We start from the raw sequence: 16,386 nt of genomic DNA on the forward strand, positions 1-16,386 counted from the left end.
CAGGAAATGTCAAATGAAGCTCTTGGGGTTTGAACATGGTCACTGGAGACGGAGCTGCTCTATTCTGAGAGGATCACAATCACTAAACCTGCCAATGCAAATGTGATTTTCACCTCAAACTCACAGTTTCACTCTTTGATTGGTTCAACGCTCTCAACTGGAACACTTTCACTTCTGCTCATGAGAAATGAGTTATGAGTAATACATTTATAAACAGCTTTAGATGAAGGAGCTGCTTGAAAAACATCTGCATGTTACTGATACACCATGACTTTAGTGTAGTTTAATGTACAAAAACAAAACAACATATGAATCTACATATAATTTACACACTCTGTTTTCTCTGATTCTGAGCATATTTGAGTCAAACCCGTCTGTCACAGGACAGATCACAGTCTAATAGAGCTGATTTCAGTCATAAGTCAGTTTTGAGCACATGTGTAGTTCCTGTGTTTGTCCTCTGTGTGTCAGTAGTGTGTGAAAGTGTGTGAGCAGCTGCAGTATCAGTTCAGTCACTGTGACTCTGACTGACGGAGGTTTTTGTACGACTCTTTATCACTGTGTGAACACATCTTTACTGTTGATGTAGTGATAACTCTGACAGTAATAATGTCCAGCATCTTCAGTCTGGACTCCACTGATGGTCAGAGTGAAATCACTGTTAGATCCACTGCCACTGAATCTAGATGGAGTTCCTGACTGGAGGCGGTTTGTAAAATAAATCAGGAGTTTAGGAGCTTCTCCAGGTTTCTGTAAGTACCAGCTAAGACACTTTTTGCCATTACAGCGACAGTCTGGATCACTGCTAGTTTTACAGGTCACAGTGACTGATTGTCCAGTTTGAGAGAGCAGCTCTGAGGGAGTTTGAGTCACTGTCACCTGACCAACAGATTCTGACAAGAGAGAAAGATTAGAAATCACAAACACTTTCACAACCATATATCTTCACAACACATAAAAATAACAAGTAAATAATGTCTGTAATCTTTACTGACACAAACCTCGACATAATACTGCCAGCGTCCAGATCAATATGGTGCTGAAAGTCATTTTTGTTGGTTGTAGGTTCAGTTCTAGTGAAAAACAGTTGTTGATCATGTTTGATGTTTGACAGAGTTATAAACACATGCAGAGCACTGAAGCGTGTGTCGCTCATGTAAAACACTCTCTCTATGCAAACGCTTCAGCAGTGACAGGTTTAAGTTGGTTTATGCTGTTTCATTGAGATTTCACAAAACATTTCACATGTTAATATAATCCTTTATTGATGAAGCAACATCAGATGAACAGGAGCGCTGTTTAATCCCAATATCAGACCAACATCACGATTACAAGTGTGATATTGCTTCTATATTATTGAACATTTATAGATTCTACATTTCAAAATGCAAAAAACTCTGAGCCTTGGTTGAATGACACGGCTCGTGCTGTCAGACGCGAGTGCCGTAGAGCTGAGCGCAAATGGAAAAAGGACAGACTGCATGTATCACTTCAAATGCTAAGGGACTGCTGGCATCATTATCAGACAATTATGAAAGATGCTAAAAGACAGTATTTATCTGGAATGATTCTGTCAAACTGTAACAAGCCTCGTGTTTTGTTTAAGACTATTGATTCTGTTCTTAATGCTCCACAAACTGTCTGTATTGATGCACTTTTTATTGATAAGGTCACTACCACTAGAGCTCTTATTTCACCTTCTGCTTATGACCCCTCAATCCCTGTCCTCTGTTCTGCTGTTTTTGACAGGTTTGAGCCTGTGACCTTGTCTGTGTTACAGGAGACTGTTGATCATTTGAAGCCCTCAGGTTCTCCACATGATGCTGTTCCTCCTCGGCTTTTTTAAAGAGGTCTTTCCTACTGTAGGGCCATATGTTCTTGCAGTTGTTAATAGCAGTCTGTCTTCAGGTGTGGCTCCTAAAAATTTTAAACATGCAGTAGTGCAACCTCTGATTAAAAAACCTGGTGTGGATCCTGTAGATCTTGCAAATTTTAGGCCTATCTCCAAACTACCTTTTCTTTCAAAAATCCTTGAAAAGATAGTCTGCAGTCAATTAATGGCCTTTTTGAAAACCCATAATAATGTTCCAGTCCGGTTTTAAAACTTTGCACAGCACAGAATCTGCTCTTTTAAAAGTGTTTAATGATATATTTTTAGCTACTGACTCTGGTGATTCTGTTATTCTTGTGCTTCTTGATTTAACTGCTGGACCATGAAATCCTGATCTCACGTTTGGAGCAGTGGGTGGGCATCAAGCATTAGCACTTGAATGGTTTAGGTCCTACCTGGATGGTTGGGCTTTCTGTGTCAGTTGTGGTGACTCTGAGTCCTCCTCTGCTCCTCTCTCTTGTGGGGTCCCACAGGGCTCAGTTTTAGGCCCACTTCTCTTCTCTTTGTATTTGCTCCCACTAGGTTCAGTAATCAGGAAGCATGGCATGTCTTTCCACTTTTACGCAGATGATTTATGTGCCTCTTAAAAAGAACGACACTGTCGGACCGTTACTCGAGTGTCTTGCTGATATACAGGCCTGGATGTCTCTTACTTTTTTAAGTTTTAATGTAAAAAAGACAGAGGTGATGGTTTTTGGTGGCACTGTTGGGACCTTTCTGTTGATTTGGGGGCCTTGGCCCAGTACAACAAGCAAACAATCACTAACCTAGGGGTTAAAATCGACGCTGACCTCAAGCTTGACAGTCAGATCAGGGCGGTCGTTAAATCAAGCTTTTTTCAATTGAGGCAGCTGGCCAAAGTAAAGCCATTTCTTTCGAGGCAACACTTTGAGACAGTAATCCACGCCTTTGTTACCACTCGGCTGGATTACTGTAACACACTGTATGTGGGGGTTAGTGGGTCTTCTGTTGCTCGTCTGCAGATGGTTCAAAACGCTGCAGCACGTCTGTTAACGGGAACGCGCAAATACGAGCACATTTCCCCTATTTTTCACTTCACTGGCTGCCCATACATTTTAGGATCCATTTTCAAATTCTCTTATTTGTTTTTAAATCTCTAAATGGTCTTGCTCCACCCTACGTTTCTGAGCTGCTACACTCTTATAGACCCACCCGTTCTCTCAGGTCAGCTGATCAGCTGCTCCTGAATGTGCCCAAAACAAACGGATGCTCAGAGGGGACCGTGCCTTTGCTGTAGCAGCTCCTAAACTGTGGAATGATCTGCCTCTGCCCGTTAGACGGGCCTCTTCATTGTCTTCTTTTAAGTCACTTCTTAAGACCCACCTTTTCTCTTTGGCCTTTGACTGATTTTGACATTTGTTTCTTAATTTGTTTTTGTTTTTATGTCTTGTATGAGTTGAGTATTTTCTGTTTTATATATTTTACTGTACAGCACTTTGGTCAACTTCGGTTGTTTTAAGGTGATTTATAAAGTTTGCTTTGATTTGAGTTTGAAAAACCCTTTTCTACATGTTTTTCTGCTCAATAGTTATTTTGAGTGTTTCTGGAGTCACAGGATCATCAAACTCCTCTGAGGACGATGAACATCTGCTCTATTCTGAGAGAAACACAATCACTCCACCTGATGATGAAATATGAGTTTAACTCGCTCAGATTCACTGTTTGACTTCAGTGAATGACACTGTTGAGGCAGTTTGTGGAAAAAATCAGGAGTTCAGGAGCTTCTCCAGGTTTCTGTAAGTACCAGCTGAAGAAGTTTCTCCTGTTCCAGTTTCTCTCCATTGGATCAGAGGTTTGTTCATATTCATCAGTTACACTGAGGTTTATCAGCTCATGTATCATCAGATACCAGTTTGTATCTTCTCATAGTTTAGTAAACAAGTTTTCAATAAAAATTCAGTTAAAAGCACAAATTAATATTCTTATCTTGCTCTTTCTGATCAGAGGCTGTGATTGGTGCAGAGGAGGGAGAGGCGTGTCTGAACTGAACTGTTGATCAGGACTACAATTAAAACAGCAGCTGATATAAAACTCTTACTGTCTGCAGTATATAGTATGAATACAGTTTATAGTGTACAAATGACATGTTAGGATGAGATACTCAAATCAAATAACCATGGAGAATTATGAAAATTAACATCTATTATTAATAAAATGCAGCAACTGAAATCAGTCAGATCTCAAACGTGTGACTGATCTATAAGAGCACAAAATCTCTTTCTGACCTCTATAATTATTAAGAGTGGAAGATTAATTTTGATGATTTTATTTCAGATGTTTGTGTGACGATGTTGTTTCAGATCCTCCTTTGAGCAGCTGCAGTATCAGTTCAGTCACTGTGACTCTGACTGACGGAGGTTTTTGTACGACTCTTTATCACTGTGTGAACACATCTTTACTGTTGACTTCATGGTAACTCTGACAGTAATAATGTCCAGCATCTTCAGTCTGGACTCCACTGATGGTCAGAGTGAAATCACTGTTAGATCCACTGCCACTGAATCTAGATGGAGTTCCTGACTGGAGGGTGCTTGCTAAATAAATCAGGAGTTTAGGAGCTTCTCCAGGTTTCTGTAAGTACCAGGCTAAATAATGTCCAAAAGAACTATGATAATACACATTACTGCTGGTTTTACAGTTGATGTTCACAGTTTGTCCTGGTTGAGCTGCTGTCATTGAGGGACTCTGAGTGACGGTGATCTGTCCTCTACACTCTGAAACACACAACAAGAAGAAAATCAACTCAAAACTTTGACAATATACTTGAAGAAATGAATTGATATCAAACTTGTGCTCCACAAACCTTGAGCAAACGCTGTGAGAGTCCAGATGAAGATGATGATGAAGGTCATGTTGATGAAGATTGTTGTGTGTGTCAGTGATGAAGTGTTAAACTCACAGCACTATAAACACTCTCAGAGCACTGAAGCATCTGATCAATATGCAAACACACTCCAGATCATTTACCTGAAGACAGTCACTCATTAACAGACACAAAATAACATTACTGAAGTGAACATCTAGTAAAAATCAGTCTTTTTCATATCATTCAATCTTCTAATAGACAAACTGTTAAAAATGGCACCATTCACTTCTGAATAAATCTACAAGACCAACTTCAGTATATTAATCTGAATATCTGCTGTGAGACTCTGAGAATATTTTAGTTGGATTGAAACGTCACTGTTAATCCCCAAATTAACTCCAAATCCATGTGTGTTCCTGCAGTTTCTGAACAGACATGAGGATCATCACACACGAGTCTCTGTCAATCACTGAATCAATCAGTTTGATTGTGAATCACATGATAGAAACATCTTCACTTTTATAAATATTTATAAAATAAATGTAAAAATATATGGTGACATGCAGATGTTTTTGATGGTGGACAACAGCTGTTGGGTAATCTGGTCTTTAGTTTTAAAATTATTTTTTATATCATTGTTAATCCATTTATAGACATTTATATAAATTATTTTCATTATCATCTGCTCTGAAGTTGATGAATGTGTTTATATATATGATGCTGTTAATATCTGCATTATGAATGTTCAATGTTCAATTTATTTATAAAGCACAATTAAAACAACCTTAGTTGACCAAAGTGCTGTATAAAGTTGCATATCTGTACTATGAGGAATGAACTTAATAAATTAAAGACTTATTAAACTGATCAAACAGAACATGTTTATGATGCTGATGATGATTCAGTTTAGAAAGAAGAATGAGGATAAATCATAAATGCAAGAAAAAAAAAAGATATATGAAGGATGGAAAAATGTCCACTGAAGTGAAGATCAAAAGTGACTAAATTTGAAGGACTGAAAATAAAAGGAGACAAAAATGACTTAAAATGAATTGTGATTAAAAATGTCAAATACTGATGAAGCTCAACAAAACTGATATTTATTATAATATGTTGAGTGTGTGAAAGTGTGTGAAAGTGTGTGAGCAGCTGCAGTATCAGTTCAGTCACTGTGACTCTGACTGACGGAGGTTTTTGTACGACTCTTTATCACTGTGTGAACACATATTTACTGTTTGGATAGTGGAAACTCTGACAGTAATAATGTCCAGCATCTTCAGTCTGGACTCCACTGATGGTCAGAGTGAAATCAGTCCCACCTTCTTCTCCATTCCCACTGAATCGGCTTAAACTCTCATCATAACGACTATTTACCCCATAAATAATGAGTTTAGGAGCTTCTCCATGTTTCTGCTGATACCAACCTAAACCCCAGCTATATATCCCAGGATCAGTTTTACACTCTATTTTGGCGTTTTGTCCTTCAGAAACAGTCACAGCTTCAGGCTGAGTCACAGTGATTCCTCTGGATGCTGTCGACAACAACATTAATGTGTTTAATCAGATGAAATGAACATTAAAGACTCAGAAATGACGAGCTTTCACGTCTGTTACCTGGAATAAAAGCTGCCAGAATCCAGATGAAGCTGCTGAAGAGATTCATGGTGTTTGTTGGGTTTGTACCGTGGTAAACAGCAGTGTGTTATAAAGTGTTTGAGTCTGAACGCTATAAACACTCGGAGCGCTGAAGCATGAGCCGATGCAAAGTGACTCTCTGAGCAAAAACCCTGCTGGAGTAAAACACACGTGAAAATGAGCACATGCAGATGAAACTGATCAGTTTTGAGGCTTTAAATGTGTTTTATTCTCATGATCCAACAGACGAGTGTTTTCACTTCTGAACACGTTTATAAATCATTTCTTTTTCATTCAGTCTCTGGTTCAGACTACAGGTTTCTGATGAATCAAATGACAGAGTTGAATCTCTAAAAGAAACAAGTATTTCACTGTGAACTCCATGAGAGGTCAAAGGTCATTCCAGAGGTCACAGGTCATCAAAACTTTATTATTAGGGGCCAAGCACCGAAGGTGCGTAGGCACCTATTGTATCCGTTGGCGTTCTTTTTTTTTTTTATTCTTCTTCTTCTTCTTCTTCCGCTCTTGAAGTCTATGGCAGCCCATAGAACCGTTTGCGGGAAAGTTATGAAATTTGGCACACAGTTAGAGGACAGTCTGATCTATGTCCATAGCAAATTTGGAGTCTCTAACTCAATCCCTCTAGCGCCACCACCTGTCCAAAGTTGCACTTATGTTTATGTTAATAACTTTTGAACCATAAGGGTTAGAAACAAAATTCGTCATTTTCCGTCATGAAAATTTTTCCGCCATTTCGAATTTTCTGAAAAACCTACTTTTTCGAACTCCTCCTAGGCCGTTACTCCGATTTTCACGAAAATTGAACCAGGTCATCTTCAGACCATGACAACAAAAAAGTTATGGAATTCAAGTCGATTCTTCAAACCGTTTTCGAAAAACACGCGAACGAATTGTACGTAGCGCTTCCGAAAATAGAAGTAAGGCTGTATCTCCGCAACACTTTATCATATTCAGACCAAACTTGGTATATGTCATCACAAGCATGACCTGAGGCACCATGCAGTGTTTCGGCGCAGCGCCACCTACTGGTGCGGAGATATGAAAAATGGCTATTTTTGCTTATAACTTCTGATGGGTTTGTCCAAAAATCATAAATTTGGTCTCGTTGGATTCAGGGAATCACGCCGAGTCGAATAATATCCAATTTTCCCACTTCGGCCATTTTGAATTTTGTGCTAAAATGCTGTATTTTACGAACGCATTAGCGTATCGTTACGAAACTCGGTATGGGTCATCAGGACAATGCCCTGAAGGAGCCTGAGAAGTTTCGGCACTGCGCTACCTTGTGGTCAGAAGTTATAACAAAATTTACAAAAATGCTAATAACTTTTGACTATTTTAACCGATTATAATGAAACTGGTCTCAGTAGATTCCTTGGGTCATGCTGAGAACATAGATATCAAATTTGCCATAGTCAACTGAATTTCCTGTCCGCCATATTGTTTTTCTTTAAAAACCTACTTTTTCGAACTCCTCCTAGACCGTTGCTTCGATTTTCACCAAAATTGAACCGTATCATCTTCAGACCATGCCGACAAAAAGTTATGGATTTCAAGTCGATACGTGAAACCGTTTTCGTATAACGGAGCAATGAATTTGAGCCATGATGCAAAAATTACTCTTGAAGCTGTATCTCTTCAGTGCTTTGACATATTGACACCAAACTTTGCAAGTGTCATTGTCACCTCACTCTGACCATACCACAACAATTTGTACACAACGCCACCTATTGGTCGAAAGTGATGAACCAGTAAATCCCCATTTTTTTTATCATTTTTCAGCTCTTTTGCCTAAAATGATCTTAATAGGTCTTTAATTGCTCACTACTGTTTTTTCAGTTAGTCTGATGCTCACAGCCATGTTGGCTGGCTTATTGTGCCGTTTTTGTGCTTGGCCCAGTAATTGCTGCTTGCAGCTATATTTTATTCAAATATTTATTAAAATGCTTTGAGAAATACATGATCATTTAGAAACTCACAGTTCAGATGTGTGATGATCAGTACAGAGTCTTTCTGATTATATTATTTATTCAGATTTAATAGTTTTCATGCATCAAGAGACATTTAGAGATGATGAGGCTGTTTCTGTGAAAGTCACTTCAGTCCAATAATCATTATTTAATGTTGAGAAGAGCTGCTGTTGAGTCTCATATCAGTGTGTGTGAGTGTCGTTCGTCTCTTTCTCTGCTGGAGTTTGTGTTCATTTGAGTGTGACGGAGGTTTTTGTACGACGCTTTCACTAGAATGAAGCACTGTGGTACACTTTCGGTGGAGGAACTAAACTGACCATCAGTAAGTCTCTAAAATTCTCTAAAAATGTTTATATATAATTGTTTTGTTTTTAGATTATTCAAACAAGCATTTTGCAAAAAGTTTTTAAAAATTATAAAATTGTTTGAAAAAAATTAACTACAATATTTCATAGTAAATTGTTTCATTGTTTCTTTAAATTTGTCTGCTGTTTCACAATTACATGTTTATATTCAGTGATATTTCATGATATTTATCTTTTTTCATTGCAAGGTATATTTTGATGCTTTTATATATTTATTTCTTTTTACAAAAGTAATTTCAGATATTATATTAACTAACATTGTTTGTTTTTTAATATATTGATTGCAATATTTTCTGAAATTTTCAATTATTTCTTAAAATACATAATTGTGTCCATAATTTTTGGTAAATTTAATAATTCAGAAATTTTGTAATGCATGAAACAAAAGTTTGATGATACGAACAAAATAATTCTAATTTTGTAGACGTCATCATCAGACAAAGAGAAAGATTTGAAAAAATATATATATAATTTTAACTGACATTTGCTGATAATTATAATATAAATGTCTTAATATTTTTTTTTTAAATTACAGTTAATTAAATGATCATTTAAATTTGTTTTCTACATATAAATCATCAGTTTGTGGACAATGTTTTTAAAATGAGTTTGAGATTAAACTGAACCTTATTCAGAAAAGATGAAATGACTGTAATATTTGCTGTATATCATGTCTGCTTCAGAGAACTGATTTATATTTATTCATATATCTTATACTTCATATATTTAGTATCAGTGAATATTTTATTTGAACTGCAAATATTGAAATTTAAATGCAGGATCATTACTATGTGGTTTATGAAAGAAAGCAGTGATGTGAATTTCTGTAAAGATGAAATGATTGTGATTTTTCCTCCATTACTGTGTGTGACATCTGACTAATTGATGATCTAAAGACGTTGGTGTTGTTTGTGTGTGTTTGTGCAGCTGGTCCCGCAGTGAAGCCCTCCGTGTCTCTGCTGCCGCCCTCTTCTCTGCAGATCTCTGGAGACTCAGCCGCACTGCTCTGCCTGCTCAGCTCTTACTCTCCACAGGGGGCGACGGTGAGCTGGACGCTGGACGGGTCAGAGGTCACCGAGGGGGTTCAGACCAGCGCAGAGAGCGAGCGGGACGGACGCTACAGCCGCAGCAGCGTCCTGAGCCTCAGCAAAGCACGCTGGGAAGGCGCGGATCGCTTCGTCTGCAGAGTAAGACATGACGGAGCTGATCACGAGGCCTCGTTCCTCAAGAGCTCCCAGTGCTGATGTTTCTCCGGTCCAGACGAGCCGTATCTGAGCGTCCGGCAGGATTCGCAGCAGTCACGTGATTTACAGCTCAATACTGAAGCAGTCTTTCAATGTGCTGCCATTGCTGTTCATTCAATAAAGCTTCTGAACGCGTTACATTTGTGTCCGACTGCATCATTGATCAGTGTGTCGTTCATTCAAAGTCCTGCACTAAAGTTTCAGCTGCTTTTGATTGGATTGTAATAGTTGAGAACAGCTGCATTTAGCAGGAAATGTCAAATGAAGCTCTTGGGGTTTGAACATGGTCACTGGAGACGGAGCTGCTCTATTCTGAGAGGATCACAATCACTAAACCTGCCAATGCAAATGTGATTTTCACCTCAAACTCACAGTTTCACTCTTTGATTGGTTCAACGCTCTCAACTGGAACACTTTCACTTCTGCTCATGAGAAATGAGTTATGAGTAATACATTTAGAAACAGCTTTAGATGAAGGAGCTGCTTGAAAACATCTGCATGTTACTGATACACCATGACTTTAGTGTAGTTTAATGTACAAAAACAAAACAACATATGACACCATTACTGTTAGTTTGATTTCATATTAATTTACACACACTGTTTTCTCTGATTCTGAGCATATTTGAGTCAAACCCGTCTGTCACAGGACAGATCACAGTCTAATAGAGCTGATTTCAGTCATAAGTCAGTTTTGAGCACATGTGTAGTTCCTGTGTTTGTCCTCTGTGTGTCAGTAGTGTGTGAAAGTGTGTGAAAGTGTGTGAGCAGCTGCAGTATCAGTTCAGTCACTGTGACTCTGACTGACGGAGGTTTTTGTGCGACTCTTTATCACTGTGTGAACACACGTTGACTGTTTGGATAGTGGAAACTCTGACAGTAATAATGTCCTGCATCTTCAGTCTGGACTCCACTGATGGTCAGAGTGAAATCACTGTTAGATCCACTGCCACTGAATCTAGATGGAGTTCCTGACTGGAGGCGGTTTACATAATAAATCAGGAGTTTAGGAGTTTCTCCGAGTCTCTGTAAGTACCAGGCTAAACGACCCCCATTACTATCCTTGTACACATCACTGCTAGTTTTACAGTGTATTATAAGTGTTTGTCCTGGTTGAGCTGCTGTCATTGAGGGACTCTGAGTGACGGTGATCTGTCCTCTACACTCTGAAACACACAACAAGAAGAAAATCAACTCAAAACTTTGACAATATACTTGAAGAAATGAATTGATATCAAACTTGTGCTCCACAAACCTTGAGCAAACGCTGTGAGAGTCCAGATGAAGATGATGATGAAGGTCATGTTGATGAAGATTGTTGTGTGTGTCAGTGATGAAGTGTTAAACTCACAGCACTATAAACACTCTCAGAGCACTGAAGCATCTGATCAATATGCAAATGAACTCATTCTGTATTTAAATGAGGCTCTAAATGAAGGTTCAGGAGGAGCTCGTTCATCTCATCCTGTCAATCACAACATCAAATATAAGTGTGAACTTTAAAAACTTAGCTGAATATTAAAAAATAATGATGTGCATTGATAAGCATTTTATAATAAATACTGCAACATTCCATAAAAAAACAAAACAAGAATTGTCAATTTTGATTTCATGGTGACTTTAACAGGTGAATTATGTATTTGTCTTTCTCTGCGTCCGAGCTGCAGCCATGGATGGAAAGGCTTTTGTTGGACTGAAGATTGTTGTCAGCAGACGGTGGTCTGTAAGCGTTTTAAACTTTCGCCTGTTCAGATATTGGTAGAAATTCAGTACTTTCTTGTGTAATTTCTTGCTAACACTGATGCAAGGTTAGGGATAAATCGACTGTAATAGTCCAAGAAATGAACGAAGTTGACTGACGTTATTCGGTGCAGACGCATCCACGATCGTCCTGACCTTTTCTGGTGTCTTATGAAGACCCTGATCATGAATGATGTGCCCAAATACTGCAGCAAATCTTTAAAGAATTCACATTTCTCGTGTTGGACACACAGCCCAAACTCATCCAGACGACTGAGGACTGCGTCTACATTGAGATGTCACTAGATAGCAATGAACATTGGGAAGGCCTTGTAAAATCTGATCCATGGCCCTTTGAAAAATTGCAGGAGCTGAAGCAATACCAAATGGTAATCGATTGTAACAGAAGAGCCTCTTTGACGTGGAGATAGTGAGGCATTTGTGTGAATGTTTCTGTCAAGGGCACTTGTAAGTCTGCACTGGAGAGGTTCAGTTTGGTGAAGCGTTGTCCCTCTGCCAATGATGTGAATAAATCCTCTATTCGTGGAATTGGGTAACGTTCAACACAAAGGCCCGGATTCACTGTTACCTTCAAATCTCCACAAATCCTCACATCTCCATTCCTTTAACAACTGGCTCGATCGGCGTGATCCATTTGCTGCATGTCACAGTGGAGATGACCTGTTGACTGCGGTTATGAGACCTAAATCTTTCTGCAATCACGATCGGTTTCTGAGAGAAATGTTCTTTCAAAACAGTTGCAATGACTTCATATGACTTCACATTGGGCTTATCTGGAGCAATTAAGCTTCACAGCAGTCCTTATGTAGATGAACCCATTACACTCATCAACACCGCAACTCGTTTCTCATTTGCAATGTCATTTTTCAGTGCTTTATCATTCAGTCACTGTTATATTAAAATTAAATAAATAAAACACAAATGTAGCTTTATGTCAGTGTGTCCTTTCTGTTTCGGGTCTTTCATTGGATCAGGGCTTTAGCTCATATTTTATAAATAAACTTCACTCAATGGAGCATGAAAACACCTGCAGATACATGATGAAACAAGAACATGATCATGAACCTCACAGATATAGTGTTAGATTCATTTAACAAGATAAAGAGTGTTATAGTTTAAGTATTTACCATGTGAAAAAACTTTATATTTAATTTAATACTAATGAAAATTTTCACTGTGACTGACGGAGGTTTTTGTACGACTCTTTATCACTGTGTGAACACATAGTTATTGTTGATATAGTGTCGACTCTGACAGTAATAATGTCCAGCATGTTTAGTCTGGACTCCACTGATGGTCAGAGTGAAATCAGTTCCTCCAGGTCTTCCAGTCACTGTGAACTGACTGAAACTGTCATCGTTATTTAGCCCATAAATGTAAAATTCAGGAGCTTCTCCATGTTTCTGCTGATACCAAGCTAAACCCCAGTTAGTTATCCCAGTATCAGTTTTACACTCTATTTTGGCGTTTTGTCCTTCAGAAACAGTCACAGCTTCAGGCTGAGTCACAGTGATTCCTCTGGATGCTGTCGACAACAACATTAATATGTTTAATCAGATGAAATGAACATTAAAGACTCAGAAATGACGAGCTTTCACATCTGTTACCTGGAATAAAAGCTGCCAGAATCCAGATGAAGCTGCTGAAGAGATTCATGGTGTTTGTTGGGTTTGTACCGTGGTAAACAGCAGTGTGTTATAAAGTGTTTGAGTCTGAACGCTATAAACACTCGGAGCGCTGAAGCATGAGCCGATGCAAAGTGACTCTCTGAGCAAAAACCCTCCATCGGTTTATTTCTCTCGTCATCGACACATTATACTGAGAAAAACACAAACGCACAAAAACTCGATCTGAGAATCACTGGACTGCAGGTGTTTTGTGATGTTGAGAGTATTAAACAGTCATTTTGAGCTTTTATAAGCTGTCAGACTGTTGACCAGCAGTTCAAGTCTGAACATTCAGTAAATGTGCAGCAGTTTAGATGTTGAACTTGTCGTCTGCATGATCTGTTTGTTTCTGTTTGTTGAAATCTATCACTCAGAAATGAAAATGTCCATGTACAGATGAAAACTGATATTTGTGGTCATTAATTGTTTCTCACTTGTTTAGATATTTGGAAATCTTTAGATTTTATTCTTCATCAATCTCTGTGTGAAGATGTTTATGTGATGTGTTGTGATCAAATAATTATTTTAATGCAATATAGATTCATTATATTGCTGACACTGACACTGAAAGTGATTTTCTATTTTTTTCTATGTTTTTATTTCTGGCTTCCAGTGTCATTCGCTTCCAGTTATAATTAGCTGTATAAAACAGGGCTGTGTTTCCCAAAAGCATCTAAGAATTAAGTTGATCGTAGAGATCATTGGTGGCAAAGGCTCTACGATGATCTATTTAGGCCTACGATGGTTTTAGGAAACACAGCCCAGCTTGTTATGCTGCTTGATATGGCAAACTGGTATTTTTTACCATATTATTTTAATGTATTGACTTCATTATAAACACACTGGTTTGTAGCACAAATAGTTTTAAAGTTTACTGCACTTTGATATTCTTCTTGTTATTTCCCTATAGTGGATCATGAATGGAAAACAGCTCCTGTGTTGAACATTAAGGTGGATTGGTGTATCTCATTCATAGAAAGGTTGTTCAGTTCTTCCTAAAATCATTATAATTTCTCAACTTGTCACTGAACATGAAAAATCACAATCTCTTCACTTTCATATATTGATTTTTGATGATTCTGATAATTGTGCTCAATATTATCACGTTTGGTTGTTTTTGTGCTGCACTGACGACACAACAGCTGCAGTATCAGTTCAGTCACTGTGACTCTGACTGACGGAGGTTTTTGTACGACTCTTTATCACTGTGTGATCACAGATTTACTGTTGATGTAGTGGTAACTCTGACAGTAATAATGTCCAGCATCTTCAGTCTGGACTCCACTGATGGTCAGAGTGAAATCACTGTTAGATCCACTGCCACTGAATCTAGATGGAGTTCCTGACTGGAGGGTGTTTATATAATAAATCAAGAGTTTAGGAGCTTCTCCAGGTTTCTGTAAGTACCAGGCAAGACAGTGTTTGCCATCACACCAGGAGACTGGATCTCTGCTAGTTTTACAGGTCACAGTGACTGATTGTCCAGTTTGAGAGAGCAGCTCTGAGGGAGTTTGAGTCACTGTCACCTGACCAACAGATTCTGACAAGAGAGAAAGATTAGAAATCACAAACACTTTTACAACCATATATCTTCACAACACATAAAAATAACAAGTAAATAATGTCTGTAATCTTTACTGACACAAACCTCGACATAATACTGCCAGCGTCCAGATCAATATGGTGCTGAAAGTCATTTTTGTTGGTTGTAGGTTCAGTTCTAGTGAAAAACAGTTGTTGATCATGTTTGATGTTTGACAGAGTTATAAACACATGCAGAGCACTGAAGCGTGTGTCGCTCATGTAAAACACTCTCTCTATGCAAACGCTTCAGCAGTGACAGGTTTAAGATGGTTTAATGTGGTTTCATTGAGATTTCACAAAACATTTCACATGTCCATCTTTGATATAAAGAAACATCAGTGGTGTATAAAGTACTCGAAAACCATACTTGAGTAAAAGTATAGATATCTTACTTACTTTGGTAGAAGTTAAAGTCACTGTTTAGAAATGTTACTTGAGTAAAAGTTTTAAAGTATGTGATATTTTTTCTACTCAAGTACGAAAAGTATTTTTTTTTTATATGAAACGTACTTAAGTATTGAAAGTAAAAGTACAAGTAAATGTAAAATACAAAATGAGCAAAAAATATTTAAAATTGTTCTATACACAGTTTGAGCAGAAAGATTGTCTTCAGTTTTAACTCTTTCTTACATTTTGTTTCTTTGAATTAATGTTTATTGTAATTTTTAAATATAAAAAATACTAATATATTAATTATACATTGATCATTCATGTTAATTCATGGTGCATTATAACTAATGTAAGAGACAACTTTAAAATGTTAAAATGTAAATGTTGAAATTAAAAATGAACAGTACTTTTATTAGCCTTATTTAATGTTACAAATGGACTCTTATTGTAAAGTGTTTCTATTTCATATAAATCCAAACAGTCCTGCTTAAAAATTACCATCTTTACACACAAAGACATAGCATAGGTCTATTATATGTATACTTTCACACATTATTTGCCTCTATTTTAGAAAACTTGATGATTATCTAATCACAAAATGTGTTACAGTGCCGATAAAAAAAGAACTGAAATCGAATACATTTCTGATTTATATTTCTGTTGCTGCATGATGAGGATTCAGTTTAAATATGCAACTACTGGATAATGAATGCATAACAGCGAACAAATGGATATAAACTAATGCAAATGAATGGTAACTATCGTGACATTGAACAGTTGCTGTTTTTGTCACATTGTTTTAACAGCTTGAGGTACTACTAATGTTAGCATCCTCTCAGCCTCGACGGCAAACATACTGTTCTCCACTAATGCAGCATCTACTCAACAAACTAATTACTATATAATGATATGAAAACATGTACTGTAATGTACACTGTATAACATACCGTTTTGTTGTCTATGTTTTAAATCCGTTTTTGACGTGTCCCGCTCTGTGCAGCGTGAAGCCTCACGTCACGTGTCAAAACAAA

General features: G+C 37.7%; 1 long non-coding RNA gene and 5 gene segments (V, D, J or C); 1 reads left to right on the forward strand and 5 right to left on the reverse strand.

The window, feature by feature from the left end:
* Window positions 1–313: 313 nt before the first annotated feature.
* LOC125277355 lies at window positions 314–1,141 on the reverse strand. The segment is given in 2 exon segments: window positions 314–893; window positions 1,002–1,141. Coding segments are annotated over 2 exon segments (435 nt in total).
* A 3,132-nt stretch (window positions 1,142–4,273) lies between these two features.
* LOC125277367 lies at window positions 4,274–4,779 on the reverse strand. The segment is given in 2 exon segments: window positions 4,274–4,626; window positions 4,716–4,779. Coding segments are annotated over 2 exon segments (387 nt in total).
* A 1,106-nt stretch (window positions 4,780–5,885) lies between these two features.
* Window positions 5,886–6,529, reverse strand: LOC125277383. The segment is given in 2 exon segments: window positions 5,886–6,250; window positions 6,333–6,529. Coding segments are annotated over 2 exon segments (372 nt in total).
* A 1,705-nt stretch (window positions 6,530–8,234) lies between these two features.
* LOC125277393 lies at window positions 8,235–10,091 on the forward strand. Its single transcript, XR_007186886.1, has 2 exons — window positions 8,235–8,666; window positions 9,637–10,091. It is a non-coding gene; the product is annotated as an uncharacterized LOC125277393 (long non-coding RNA).
* A 357-nt stretch (window positions 10,092–10,448) lies between these two features.
* On the reverse strand, window positions 10,449–11,426 carry LOC125277373. The segment is given in 2 exon segments: window positions 10,449–11,119; window positions 11,209–11,426. Coding segments are annotated over 2 exon segments (384 nt in total).
* A 3,157-nt stretch (window positions 11,427–14,583) lies between these two features.
* On the reverse strand, window positions 14,584–15,239 carry LOC125276376. The segment is given in 2 exon segments: window positions 14,584–14,921; window positions 15,030–15,239. Coding segments are annotated over 2 exon segments (435 nt in total).
* Between the last annotated feature and the right edge of the window lie 1,147 nt (window positions 15,240–16,386).

Source organism: Megalobrama amblycephala, linkage group LG10, assembly GCF_018812025.1.
Source record: "Megalobrama amblycephala isolate DHTTF-2021 linkage group LG10, ASM1881202v1, whole genome shotgun sequence".
Taxonomy (NCBI): domain Eukaryota; kingdom Metazoa; phylum Chordata; class Actinopteri; order Cypriniformes; family Xenocyprididae; genus Megalobrama; species Megalobrama amblycephala.